The sequence below is a fragment of the Stegostoma tigrinum genome, chromosome 5 (assembly GCF_030684315.1).
Source record: "Stegostoma tigrinum isolate sSteTig4 chromosome 5, sSteTig4.hap1, whole genome shotgun sequence".
Lineage (NCBI taxonomy): Eukaryota > Metazoa > Chordata > Chondrichthyes > Orectolobiformes > Stegostomatidae > Stegostoma > Stegostoma tigrinum.
This window is the reverse complement of record NC_081358.1, coordinates 34,805,677-34,820,747: the sequence shown is the minus strand read 5'-3', so window position 1 is coordinate 34,820,747 and position 15,071 is coordinate 34,805,677. Positions and strand designations below refer to the sequence as shown.

The following is a 15,071-nucleotide window of genomic DNA, read 5'->3' as shown; positions in this document are numbered from 1 at the left end:
GTTGCCATGACAGGGTTGTATGGTGTTTGTTGCCCTGAAAGCTGGATAGTTTGCTGTGGGCAGTGATCTGTTTAAGGTTTGCTGGTTGTTTGGACGTGTGGGGATGATTTTGGCGAGATGCTTGCTGTCATCAATGACATGTTGAAAGATGCAAAGAACATGACGTAGTTTCTCCGCTCTGGCGAAGCACTGGATGGCAAAGGGTACTCTATTGATTTATACCCTGTGTCTGTCTTCAGAGTGGTTTTTCACTGTGGCACATCAGAACGGATCAATGAGTTGAGCATTGTGTCCCATTCTTGGGAGAACGTCCTTCAAAATGTCTAGGTGTCTGTCGTGGTCATCCTCCTCTGAGCAGGTCCTGTGTATGTGCACGGCTTGTTGTAGTATGTTTAGGGTGGAAGCTAAAGAAGTGCAGCATAATGAGGTCATCTGTCAGCTTTTAGTAGATTGAGATCCTTGGTGGAGATGCATGTGTCCACGAATGGGCACTGAAATCCCATGCTCCGAGTAGATCTTCCAACCTAACCTCCCTCCATGCTTCCTCCAAATGATGTTCAAAATGGGGGAGCATGCATTCTGCAACGGAGAGTATCGTCATACTTCATGGGATCCAGAGGCTATGTTGAGGGCACCAAGGGCAACTTCCTCCCAACTATATACAACTATGCTGCCACCTCTGCTAGGTCAATCCTGCTCATGGGACAGGATGTACCCAAGGAATGGTAATACCTAGCACATATTCATTCTCACAGAATCATACCTTACAGACAATGTCAGGCTGTTGCTTGACTAGTCTGTGACAATTCTCCCAATTTTTGCACTAGCTCCCAGATGTTAGTAAGGTGGACTTTGCAAAGCCAACATGTCTGAATTTGACATTGTTGTTTCTGGGACGTCAGTCAATTCAGGGTGCTCCATCCAGTTCCATTTCTCTTTTAGTGAAACTTGGTAGACTGACTTGCTCAGTTGTTTCGGAGAGCAATGTCACATTGCTGTGGGTTTGGAGTCACATATAGGCTAGACCATGTTAGTGTGGCAGTTCCCTTCCATAAAGAATATTAGACCTTTACTTTGAAATGAAACTAATTTTGAAGGAAGAGAATTTTTAGAAACTTAATTACTGCAACTGTTGAAGTGAAAAACGGGTCTAAAAAAATCAATCAGTTTATTGCCACTCCAATAACTTTTCTTCAGGTTTATAAGTTGACTTGTATTCCACAATTTTTGAATCATTGAACAAAACTGCTAAATGGAAGGAGAAATATAAAAATTGAAAAAATTTTGTAACTTGGAATTGCTTACAAATAGATACGTAAAGAAGAGTTATTTTTCAAGATTTTGGCAAGTTAGCATCAAAGCAAGTACAATTGCATTTGTATTTCTGTGCATTTTTTGAGTCCTCACAGATTACTGTGGTCAATTTTAATGGGAGAAGTGTTTACTTTTGTAGTAAGGTGTTTTTAAGCAGCATTGTTCATTTACTTGGAGGTGGTTTATAAATGTTTTGCTTTTGTTTAGTGATTTGGATATCTGGATCCCAGAAATTGACCATGCTGAACTTCCTACGGATTGGTGGGACAGGGAATCTGACAAATGCCTTCTCATTGGAGTCTTCAAGCATGGTATGTAACTGCTGCAATAAACATTGAGTTTCCTTTTGAGTGCCCAAATGGTTCTGTCGATGATAACTTTCTATATCAGCAGTCCCCAGGCTGTGGCATTCGTTCTTGACTCCATTCGCGAGTCAGACCACAAAGCAGGACAATGTGAAACAGCCATTTTAAAATATAGGAAATGTTCATACTTTGGATCTTGATAATTACATCCCTATATGTTTGTAAGCTAAACTTTTGTCGGGGGATTCCCTGTACATACAAAATAGGAGCAGAAGTAGGCCAGTTAACACATCAATATGCATTCAAGATAATCAAGGCTGATTCTTTCATGTCATTTCCATACTCCCAGTATCTCTCTGTGACCTTTGATACCATAAATCTATATTTATTTCTTAAATATATTCTGTAATTTGGCAAGCACAGCCTTCTAGAGTAGAAAAATCCCCAGGTTCACCACCCTCTGAGTGAAATCTTCTGATCTCCAATAAATGCAGGCCTAATCGACTTAATTTCTCTTCCTGTGACAGTCCTGCCATCCCAGGTCTGGTGAACCTTTGCTGCACTCACTGTGTGGCAAGTCTGTTCTTTTATAGCTAAGCAGATCAAATCAGTGCACAATACTTTGTGGCATTACCACGGCCCCATGCAACCTGACTAAGATTTCCTTCCTGTTGTTCTTGAACCCTTTTGCAATAAAAACCTGCAAGCTTGCCCTTAGTGACTGGTGTACAGTGATGCCTAAGTCCCTTTTTACATCTAAGAATAAGGAGTAAGTCATTCAGGGCTGAGATGAGGAAGAATTTCTTCCTCCCACAGAAAACTGTTGGGGTCAGTACGTTAGATATATTCAAGACGGAGTTCAATTTGGCCCTTGCAGCTAAAGGGATCAAGGGGTATGGAGAGAAAGCAGGAATGGGATACTGAAATTGCATGATCAACCATGATCATATTGAATGGTGGTGCTGGCCTGAAGGGCTGAATGGCCTAGACCTGCACCTGTTTTCTAATTTTATTTCTATGTCGACATTTTCCAATTTATCACCGTTGAAATAAATGCTGTAGTATAATATTGAACCACATAGTTTGTGGAGAGTTTTTATTCATTTCAGTGATGCCTACGAATGATTAAACAAAAACTCCCTGCTAACTTTACAGTTCTGAGTTGGAATGCAAGGTGAGAAATATGTTATTTGAGCTCAGATGGTGTAATCCACAAATACATTTTGGATGGTAAAGAAAAAATCTTAACTCCGATAAGCATTGTTGATTTGTGTCCAGCAACTAGCACTGAAGTATGTTTATTAAAGATGTCAGGATGTGGGCGGAATCTGGGTTTACAAGTTAAAGCTCATTGTAACAAAGTAGCTTGTTAGCACCCTATATCTCTGCTGAGAATGGACAATGTTGTTTAATGGTCATTGAGAATTCCTGTCAAAACTTGCTAATGTGGACTTTAAGAAAAAGAGTGAAAAATTGTTTTGTAGGTCTAGGCTCTGTTTTCTAACACTTTTTTTGCCAAATATGGAAAATTGGATTTGAGGATAAACAATTTCTTCACTCGTGTGGTTAATACATGCTATGAATATTAAACTTTCAAAATGTAATCCATTCCAAGCAAATTGAAATACTTCTGAAAATATCAAAACCTTATTTGTTATGGTTTCTTTAAAGCTTGTTAGATTACTTGGGTGCAGTGCATGATAGTGTGGAAATTGCTGTGATGAAGATCACATATGTTGAAAACTTATTTTGATAAATGGGCCTATATTAGTAGTTAAATTCAAGTATTTTGGGTTTCAGTTTATTTTAGTAAACAACACTGCTGCTCCACATGTGCTACTACTCTACCAGCTTGCTTTAGAGTGAATGGTAGCTTAACCTCTGCCATTCATCTGTATAAGTGCCTCCTGGGCTTTTTTCCAAGTACTATTTCACAAATGTCAGCACTGAGACTTCCGCGTCCCCTGTTGTGGAATACTGTCTTGTTAACTGTGAGCCATTGGGATGTGGAACAGCCGCAATGTATACAAAGAGCAGTTCCTAATCATAATCCAAATTCACTTGAGGTCACAGTGGAATTCTCTTGTGAATGTCCTGACTAGTAGTGGTGGGGGTGGGTGGTACTGATGGTTTTTAAAACCTTTCATGATTACAGTTTGGCTTGAGGCTCAAGAACACTTAAGAATAATGTGACACAGTGCAAAACCTAATTGAATTATGCAGTCCTTGGTTGACTGAGGCAGTGGTGCTTACGGATGCAACTGAAGTGAGTCCAGTCTGACATTCGTTTTCTCAGCTATTACTGGGATTTATCATTCTTTATTTGCTGTATTCCTACAATGGATGTAGTCCAAAAGCTACTGGTGGGCTCTCATTTCAAAGACTCCAATTTTAACTGGTGAATTCTCCTGATGTTTTACGATGAATTTATTTAATTTTGTGTGCACTTTTACAAGCAGTGCATTTCTGTTACTAAGTAATTGGTTTCAGCTTTATCTTTTTCAATGTAATATTAAGTTCCATTTTAAGGTTGGTTTTATATTGTGTAAATGATAAACAGACTCAAGCAAGTTTTCATTGTCATTTTCCTGTGTTGAGTTACAAAAAGTATAGTCTACCTCAAGTAAATTTACTGACTAAATTATTGTTCATTTGATCTGGGGGTCTGTATGATTTCATGTAAACTGTTTTTAATGCATTCATTCCTTTACATCCATATCCATAGTAATATTTGTTGTGAAATTAATAAAGAGCACAATACAATTTTGTTCGTGGTTTGAAGTGTGAATTTTTTAAAAAGTCCATTATTTTGTATAGGATATGAAAAGTACAATTCTATTAGGGCCGATCCTTTATTCTGTTTCCTGGAGCGAGTGGGAATGCCTGATGCAAAGGCCATGGCTGCAGAGCAGAGGGGAACAGATGTGCTGGCAGACGTTGGTGATGGGTAAGTTGTGCCTTTGAGTTCAAATGGAATCCTCTTTCCCAACCACTCCCACCTCCCACTCAATAAATAAATCAATAAGTCTGTGACTTTCAATTAAAATTGTTCTTTCAGTGCTGATTTTGACAGAGAAGATGAAGATCCAGAATACAAACCAGGGAGAATTCCATTTAAAGATGAAATGGATGTGAGTTTTATCACTTGAGTTATTAAGCTGCCATTATAAAATTTGGGAATTAATTTTAAATTTATATTTAGGCCTCACGTACTGATATATTTTTCCCTGATGTGGAATGCAGCAAATAACTAAAATTTGAAAGACTGCTTTGAAATTGAGAATTTATGTACTATCATAGATATTGGAAAATTCATGTACGGTCTAGAAGAAGAAAAGTTACCAAAACTTTTAATGCACCATCCTTTTCAGGAATTTGAGAATTCTCCACTAGATGACAAGGAAGAATGCATGGAAGCTGAGAACACAGGTGAGATTTTGTGGTGGATGAGGCGGAAATTAGTAATGTATTTTATCACCTAAGTGCCAGCATATTCAAACTATGGCTGACTTGAATTTCAGGTTGCATAATTAAATCTTTAAATGCGTCTGATCGAAGCAGAGGATTCATAATTTGGCAATACATTGTTTCCGGACTGAAAGTTTTTGAATATACTGTATGCTTAAACAGATCATATGACAGAATTTTGTGCATCTCTCAGTAGCTTGACAATAAAGTTAGTTTCTCTAGATTGAAACTAGAATTTTTATTTTCAATAGGTTTAATGTTTGCTTTAAAATACAGCACTAATTTAGCACAAAAACGTGCTGTAATATTGTTGACTGTAATGCATAAAAATAGCCTCTAAAGATAGTGGTGGAAGGGTGTTCTGCAGCAATCAGTGCTGGGACCTCCTGTTGTTTGTAATAATTTTAAATGATTTGGAGGAGAATGTAAGTGGCCTGATTAGTAAGTTTGTAGGCAGCATTAAGGTTGAGGGAGCTGCGGATGGGAGGAAGATTACCAGAGGATACAGGATATAGAAAGAGTGGAGACTTGAATGGAGAAAAAGGTAGATGGAATTTCTCCCAGACAAATGGCAATGTGATGCATTTGGGGAATCTAATGGAGGAGGGCAGTATATAGTAAATGGCAGAACCCTTAGAATCATCAACATACAGAGGGATCAGCAGCATACAGGTCCACGGTTCCCTGAAAGTGGCAACACAATTAGATAAAGTGATCAAGAAGACATATGGCATGCTTGTTTTCACCGGCCAGGGCATAGAGTATAAAAATTGGCAAGTTATGTTGCAGCCGTATAGAATTTTAGTTTGGCCAGATTTGGATAAATGTGAAACATTCTGGTTGCCACACTACCCAAAAGGTGTGTTTGCTTTGGAGAGGCTACAGAAACTTGGAGATTTACTAGGATGTTACTTGGTTTGGAGGATATTAGCTATGAGGAGAGATTGGACACACTTGATTTTTTTTTCACTTGAATGTCGAACGATAGGGCCTGACCAGTTTTCAAAATGATGAGGCCCCAGGATAGTCAGTCTTTTTTTTATCCCCAGGAAAGAAATGTCAATTACTCGGAGATAGTAGTTTGCGATAAAAGAGGAGTAAGTTCAAAGGAGATGCGAGTGGGAAGGGTTTTACATGGAGGGTGGTAGGTGCCTGGAATGCGCTGCCGGAGGATGTGGTGGAGGCAAATATAATAGCAATGTTTAAGAGGCACGTTGACAGATACATGAATAGAGGGATACGGACTGTATAGAAGCAGAAGGTTTTTAATTTAGAAAGACATCATGTGTAAGCGCAAGGGCCAAAGGGCCTGTTCCTATGCTGGACTCTTCTTGGCTGGAAGTTTGAAATGAGAGTGCAAAATGCTAGAGGAATGTTCACATCAAGCAAGATCTGTGGATAGAAAACATTTCCTTTCAATGTTTTGTATTTGAGCAAATGGCACAGTGATGGGCAGTAACAATATTAAGTGTCCACAAAATGGATGATCTTGGTTTTCCTAATTTGCTGTTAGGGTTGAAGTAGAACCCACATGCCTGTAAGTGGGAACAAACATGTAAAATGGAATGTTACAAAACATGGTAATATCTGCTAGTTTGTGAACAAATGCTAAATTAGTTCGTACAAAAAATTTGACAAATGTGCAAATAATGTATGAAAATACGTAGATGCCATTTTTAATTCCGATGCCTGTATGCTGGAAACTGTATCTATGAACTTAGATAATGTCCTACAGTTATTGAGTCTCTAGCATTTCCATTTTAGAACAGATTCAAGGTAACTTCATAATGAGTGTTTAATGCAAAGAAAACAATAAAAGTATAGACAATATCAGCTTATCCATTTTTATGATAAAGGTCCGTGATTTTATTCAATTTGTATTCTGAAGATTTAAACACCAGCAGCATTACTGAATGTAGCATTTTACAGGCAAACAACTTGATCAAGATGATGAATCAGACAAACTGTACTGGCCCAGCACCTCAGTTCTCACAACTCGTCTGCGCCGCCTTATTACAGCCTATCAGCGTAGCTACAAGAGGGAACAGATGAAATTAGAAGCACTGAATAAAAGTGATCGTCGCAGACGTCGGCCAAGAGATGAAGTGAGGGCTCGAGAGGCAGAGAGAAGTGCAGCTATATCTGAGAAACGTCAAAGGTAATGCCATGTACAGTATGCTTAATTTTATTAAAACTTTCTAAAATTTCAGTTTTGATTTAGAATATTTTTCTGTGGATTCTTATAGCCTTTATTTTATAACCCAAGTACGTATTTAATATAAGACAACAAAGTGTGGAGCTGGTTGAACACAGCAGGCCAAGCAGCATCTTAGGAGCACAAAAGTGCAGTCACCGCCCAGTCGCGAACCATTTCAGCTCCCCCTTGCATTCCTTAGACAACATGTCCATTCTGGGCCTCCTGCAGTTCCACAGCGATGCCACCCGAAGGTTGCAGGAACGGCAACTCGTATTCCGCTTGGGAACCCTGCAGCCCAATGGTGTCAATGTGGATTTCACAAGCTTCAAAATCTCCCCTCCCCCACCGCATTCCAAAACTAGCCCAGCTCGTCCCCGCCTCCCTACCCTGTTCTTCCTCTCACCTATCCCCTCCTCCCACCTCAAGCTGCATCTCCATTCCCTACCTCCTAACCTCATCTCGCCCCCTTGACCTGTCTGTCCTCCCCGGACTAACCTATCCCCACCCTACCTCCCCACCTATAGTCACCTCTACAGGCTCCATCCCCGACCCTTTAACTTGTCTGTCTCCTCTCCACCTATCTTCTCCTCTACCCACCTTCGATCCGCCTCCCCCTCTCTCCCTATTTATTTCAGAACCCTCTCACCCCATCCCCCATTTCTCATGAAAGGTCTAGGCCCGAAACGTCAGCTTTTGTGCTCCTAAGATGCTGCCTGGCCTGCTGTGTTCATCCAGCTCCACACTTTGTTATCTTGGATTCTCCAGTATCTGCAGTTCCCATTATCTCTGATACATATTTACTATGATGGTAAGCTAGTCATATGACTGGACTTTTAAAAGCAGGGATATACTTTTGAGACACTATAAGGCTCTGGTCAGGCCACATTTGGAGCATTGTGTGCAGTTTTGGGTCCTGTATCTTAGGAAGGATGTACTGGCCCTGGAGTAGGTTCAGAGGAGGTTCACAAGAATAGTCCCAGGAATGAAAAGCTTAACGTGAGAAAGGATTGAGGACTCTGAGTCTATCCTCAATGGAGTTGAGAAGGATGAGGGGGGATCTAATTGAAACTTGCAGCATACTGAATGGCCTGTGGATGTTGGAAAGATGTTTCCATAGGTAGAAGAGACTAGGACCCGAGGGCACAGCCCTAGGGCAAAGGGAAGACTTTTTAAAAACAGAGATAAGGAGAAACTTCAGCCAGAGAGCGGTGAATCTATAGAATTTACTGCCACAAAATGCTGTGGATGCCAGGACATTGAGTATATTTAAGACAGAGTTAGATAGGTTCTTAGTTATTGGGAGAAAGGGGTTGAGAAACTTGTTAGCCATGATTCAATGTTGGAGGAGACTCAATGGGCTGAATGACCTAATTTCTGTTCCTACTTTCTGGTCGTATCAACTAGAAAAAATTTCAAATCTGTTTAAGATCTAGAATTTACAGCATCAACATGCTGACAAATGATGCATGGATATGTTTTCAAGGTTGCCTCCCTTTGACTTTTTTTCTTCTTGGCAGAGAGTTTAGGGCTTCTCCAGAGAATTAAAGGAAATGAAGAGAGGATATATTATCGTTGAACAATTTAGATGCATGTACTAGTCAGCTTTAGCAATATTACATGCTTGTGGAGGTGAAATTGTGCCTGACTAATTTATTAGAGTTTTTAGAGGAAGTCTCAACCAGAGTGGATAGAGGGAAGCCAGTCGATGTGTTGTATTTATCAAACTCTAAAAGTCCAAGATGCCTCTCAAAAGGTTAAGTCATAAGATAAGAGCCCATATTGACATGGATAGAGAATTGGCTAGTGAGCAGAAGATAGAGTGAGAATAATGGGTTATTTTCCAGGTTGGCAACCTGTGACCAGTGGTTTCACAGGGATCAGTCCGGGAATACCACTGCTTATAACTTATATAATAACGAGGAAGGAAGGAAGCGAATGTATTGTACTATTTTGCGGACAACACAAAAACAGTGAAAGGGCATGTTGCAGGAGGGAGACAGACTGTTTACAGAGAGATATTGGTAGGTTAATTAAGTGGGCAAAAAATTTCCAAAAGGAGTATAATAACTTAACATGTGAAGTTCATTTTGGAAGGGAGATGAAAAGAACGGGACATTACTTAAATGGAGAAAACTTGTCGAAATATGCAACACCAAGGGACTTGGAGAAGCTTATGCATGAAATACAGAAAGCTAGCACACAGATACAGCAGGGTCTCAAGAAGGCAAATGGATTGTTGGCCCTTATTTCTAGCAGATTGGAGTGTGAGTAGGCAATTCTTACTGCAACTGTACATGATCTGATGAGAGTGTGTCAGGAGTACTGTGAGCAGTTTTGGGCCCTTAATTAAGGAAAATATGCGGTGCTTTGAGGGTCAGGATGGACTTGTTGGGCGGAAGGGCCTGTTTCCACACTGGGGATTCTTTGATTCTATGATTGTATCATTGGACACAGTTCAGAGAAGGTTCACTGGGATGATCTGGGCTTTGGAGAGATTGTCTTATGAGCAATGGTTAAACAGGTTGAGACTCTGCTAATAGAGGTTTTGAAGAATGAGAAGTGATCTCGTTGAAACATATATGATTCTTAAGGAACTTTATAAATGCTGAGTTGTTTCCCTCATGGGAACAGCAGACACAGCCTCAGAATAAATAATTTAAGACTAAGAGGAGGAATTTCTTTCTTGAACATTGAGTCTTTGGAACTCCTTGCCACAGAGAGCTGTGGGGGCACAGTTGTTGAGTATATTTAAGATTGAGGTACATAGATCCTCGATCAGGTGGTGAATTGAGTGATACGGTGAAAGGACAAGAAAATGGACGTAAGGGATATCAGATCAACCACATCTGATCAGCCTGTTGAATGGCAGAGCAAACTTGACGGGCCAAACGATCGCCTCCTGTTTCTATTTCTTGTCTTGTGGTTCATAATGTTACAGCACTGCCTTTTATTGCTAGGGCATTGGTGGATTGAGAAAAGACCAGCAGACAGTTTAACTCCAGGTATTTTGCATAGATAAGTAATACTGACCTTTTTAAAGCAATTATTGTAATAATGATTCAAAATATTTGTAAGCTAAGACAGAGCTTACAGTATTTATGATTAAAGGTCTGATTTCCTGCTACAGCTGCATTGTATCTCCCTCAGAAGTGCAAAACAGGCGCCTTGTCCCCAAACATCGCTGCAGTCAGATTGGATTGGCACTGCAGCAGTCAGTTACAAGGTGGCTGATATGAAAAGGGGATACCTGAGGGAGGTTCTCTCGTCTCTCCCTCTCCCTCTCCCTCTTTCCCCCTCTGCCATCTCGAACTTCCATTCCCAACTCTGTCGCCCTTACCATGCGCACCCGTGCCCTCCCCCCCCCCCCCTTATTTATATATATTTCTTTTTCTCCCCAAGGCACCATTCCACTCTTACCCCTTAACCTTTCACACTTGAGCAAGATGGCCTGCTGTTGGACTCCTCTGATCTCGTGTGAGATTTAATGCAGATGGCAAATAGCCACTGATTGACCACATAAAGGTCATAATTGCACTGGGTCCCCAAACACCTCGTCAGTCTCGCATAAACTTGTAGATGTGTCAGCAGCTGGTCAAGCACCATTCATGGAAGCTTCTATGTCCCCTGCTTGTGAAGCTCTGCCCTGGGACTACTCATCTGGCTGGTGTTCTGTTCGCCAGTGAAGCATCTGTTTAGCTCTTGCAAGTTCATTCAGCTGGAGGTCATCTGGACTTTTATACCTGACTACTAATAAAGCACAGCATATGTAATGTTTCTAGGTTCCAGGTTCTCCAGGGCCTTGCGAAGCAACTTTTTATTGTGTGGAAGATGGGTTCGGGGCAGAAAGGCAGCAGCTGGTATAAGCGGGACTATAAGCCGAGCTAACTGCTCTTAAGCAGCAATAAAGAGATACAGTTTTGAGGATTCTGGAGAAGAGGGGAAAAATGTCAGCACCTTTTTTTTTTGCTTTGCTTTCTTGAACAGGAAGATAAGCATTTGTAAACAACATTTAGTGATCTTGGGATATTCTGAAGTTCATCCCAATCAATAAGTTCCATAACTTGTAATATATGAAATGGAGTAACCTGGAGTTCACAAATGGGAATGTGATAAATAATTGGCTAGTCTGTTCTTGTGGTGTGGCTTGAATGATGTATAATTGTCAGAACTTTAAGAATTTCGGATTGTTTTGCATCCAACCAAGAGGACAAATGTAGTCTCTGCTTAACATCCTATCAAAATATAGTTCTACTGCCGCTCAGTGCTATACTGGAATGTCACCTAGATTTTGTTGAAGTGTCTAGAGTGGGACTTGAACTCCCAAAGTCATGGCTCATGAAATGTTAGCGTTACTATGGAGTTATGGTTGATTCTTGCAGCCTGCTCTTTCAGATCCTCTGATTTGATGAAATACAGACACAAAGCCAGAATACTAGCTTTAGAACAGTGAATTTAGAGTGTTAATTTTAATGACCGGAAAACCTTTTGAATGCCTATTCTCTTTCTAGTTGGGTTGTTGGCATGGATGAAACAATGGTCATTCTAGTATTTTTGGCCCAAAAAGACTTGGTTCTTATATTTCACAGTTCTTGGCACCAAAAGGCGAGTTAAGCAAGACCTGAACAGATGAATGTTTGGACCATGAAACTACTTTCGATGGCATAATTCTTGAAATGGCTAGCTTAAGACAAGCTAGGATTTCATCAGTAAGTTTTAAGATGAATACTTATCTCCCAAGAAAGTCTCATGAAAGGCTTTTAAAGCCACATGGAATTGCTTGGTGTTTTAATCATTTTTAACACATTCATGCACTACATAAAAATTTTATTTCAACTAAAGATATTGGTTGGGGAGGAATTGATTTTGTGAGCATTACTTCTGGGCCCAAAGGTGATTTAAGCTTCTTTCCATTGAGATTAATTTTGCTATACTACTTCAAAATGTGAGATATTTGTGAAGTGTACTAGAACTGGCCTGATGCCCTATTTTTTTAAAACACTTTTGATTCCAACCACCTCAGAAGATAGGGTTCAAGTTTGACTTTTTCATCTGTCAAATGATTCCATCAGGAAAGAAATGTCTGACGCATCAGAGCCACTCTTTTTCACCATTCTGAAGACATGACTTCCTTCAGAACCAATATTTGACTGAACCTTACACAATGGTTTTCAAAGCACTTTCCATTAACTAAGAGTATTTATCAAAGCACCTAAGTTCAGAAACTGGACTAATAGTTATCAACTATATCATACTAGTGTAGCATCAGAATGAGCTCCTTTGAAAATACGTGAAGTTCAGTATGCTAGAAATTAATCAGCAGTATGAAGATTTCAGATTTTCCTTTGTTTCTTTTCTAGTAAGTGATACTTACTTACCCAAACTAACGCAACCAGAGATACCTGAAATTAAGTTTAAAAGGAGTTAATCTTTATAGCTGTTATGCTGTCACAATATTGTTTCAATGTTGCTAGAGCCATATTGATGTTATGTTGCTGAAGCCATGATATTATTTATGCCCTGCATTTCTGAAGCACATAATCTATAACAGGTGTTTACTGTTGGTGATTTCGCCCTTCCTGCACTTTCAAAAGCAGGATTTAGTTCTAATGGAAACTTTTTAATTTAGAAAGTTACACTTTTGAAATGCAGCTATTACGGTGTTGATATGAATTGCTCATTTCATTCCCCTTATTTGCTGAGTATGAGTACAAATTCTGTATTCAGGTTTCTGCAGTCAAATGTTAATTGATTCTCAATCACGTAAGGCCTCATATATTGACAGAAGTCCTCAGTTTGCACAGTTAAAAGCACTAACTTATAAAATAAATACAGAGCTTTGTTCTTTTATCTGTTGCTAGTGGTGAGTTCATGAAGCATATTATTTAAGCTTAAATAATTTAGAAACAACGTCCCCAAGAGCTAAGATGGCCATGAACTCATTACCATTAATCAACACAAGCCTGAAGCTTGTTCCACTGAGCCCATGCCCAGGTTACAGTCGGACTAATTTATGTATCAGTTCTCTTAATGAATCAGAATGTCTTCTTATTTTTGATAATGTTTGTCATTCATTACAAGATATGATTACCTGTTTCTCAACCATGCCAAGTATTACACTTTTTTAATACAAACTTGCACTTTTATTTTTATTTAATGCTTCTTCTGTAAGTACTTTGTGTTTCCCAAACGATTATGTACTTTAAGACATGTTTTCTGTTGTGTTTGCAGAGAAAGTAGCCGCTTCTATGAATGAAATAAAGGATCAATGAATAGCAGTTTTTGATGGAGGTGTTAAAAGAAGGCTGGCTAGCCAGAACACCAGTATATGGACATCTGTATTTATCAGCTGCTTTTGATCTGCTCTCAGCTCAACTGCTACTGAAACTGAAGTCTCTGCATTTGTTGTCTCTGTACTGGTGTTCTAATGCATTGCTGTCATGTCATGTTCACCAGCAACTTTAAGATAAAGTTGTCATTATTTTTGAAGTACTTTCATTGTCCAGCCCATCCCTTCCTCTATGATCCTCTACAGTCCTATAATCTCGTTAGAGCTGCTCTGACTCTGTATCTTATGACCCTCACTCGCTCCACCTCAGTTTTAGCAGACATGCTTTCGACAGTCTAGAAAACCCACTTTGTAGTTCCCTTTCTGAGCCCCTTTGTTTTTCCACCTTCATCCTGTTTTGAAGTCCTTTCTCAAAAATCACTGTTTATACAAGTTTTCCAGTATTTCTTTATTAGCTTGGCCACTGCTTGCCGTCACTATTCCTCATTGTACCTCTGAAGATCTTTCTAAGGTACTGTCTAAAGCAAATATTTTTCCTGCCATTCATCCTCAAAGTTGATGATTCCTCCATTTATACTTTGGACTGCAGAAAATGGTTTTATTTTTCTAGTCTTGTCTCTCACTACTGTCTACTTCAAGTAGTACTTGAGTAAGATAGCTTGAGTTTAAGTATTAAGGACCAAAAAGCGCATTTTTGTGAATCACAATTTAAGGTCGGTGTTCCAGGTTTTCTGTTCGCTTTGAATTGAAATCCATTAACTTCTAAGTTGAAATGTAACTTTTGGAATGTTAATAGTTAAAATAGGGTTGATCAAGGTTTACCTCATCTTTTGATGGGGTTCTTCTGACAAATATTTCTGGGGGCTGGAGGATTTTGTTGGCACATTTAGGATTTGTTTATGTTTTATATTTGACTAGAAATAGCAGAATAATACACTTGTGGAATTGTGGCTATCCCAAATCTAAATCCTTGGAATTCCACTACATGCCTACATGATTTTGTGGCTAGGTTTTCATATGATTGGTGAAGATCTACAGGCTTTCAGTGTTAAAATAAATTTCACAACCACATTTTTAAATTACAGATGGACCAGGCGAGAAGAGGCAGACTTCTACCGTGTTGTATCAACCTTCGGTGTGGTTTTTGATCCCATAAAGAAGCAATTTGACTGGAGCCAGTTCCGTGCCTTTGCTAGACTGGATAAAAAGTCTGACGACAGTTTGGAAAAATACTTCAGTTGTTTTGTGGCTATGTGCAGAAAGGTGTGCCGTATGCCTTCAAATCCTGGTGAAGGTAAGACACCAAAATGTGGAGCCAAACCAGGTGATAGAGTTAAAAAGTCTTCATTTTTTTTGGGAGGGGGGATGCGAGGGGGTAGAACCTGCATCAATTAACATAAATATGATCCATACTGTGAATCAGAGTCTAAAATGCAGAATTTAGTAAGCACCAAATTAAAAGAACGAGTCAATTTCATTTTCCATATTTATGAAAGTGTTT

General features: G+C 39.5%; 1 protein-coding gene across 4 annotated transcripts in view; it reads left to right on the top strand.

The window, feature by feature from the left end:
- The window catches only part of chd7 (chromodomain helicase DNA binding protein 7), a 274,019-nt gene that overhangs the window by 233,300 nt on the left and 25,648 nt on the right, over nucleotides 1–15,071 (top strand). For all 4 annotated transcript variants that reach the window (XM_048529010.2, XM_048529007.2, XM_048529008.2 and 1 more), the window contains exons 25-30: nucleotides 1,522–1,625; nucleotides 4,437–4,566; nucleotides 4,678–4,750; nucleotides 4,991–5,048; nucleotides 7,017–7,245; nucleotides 14,656–14,864. In XM_048529010.2, the coding sequence (XP_048384967.1) occupies nucleotides 1,522–1,625; nucleotides 4,437–4,566; nucleotides 4,678–4,750; nucleotides 4,991–5,048; nucleotides 7,017–7,245; nucleotides 14,656–14,864 (803 nt within the window). The remainder of the gene's footprint in view (nucleotides 1–1,521; nucleotides 1,626–4,436; nucleotides 4,567–4,677; nucleotides 4,751–4,990; nucleotides 5,049–7,016; nucleotides 7,246–14,655; nucleotides 14,865–15,071) is intronic.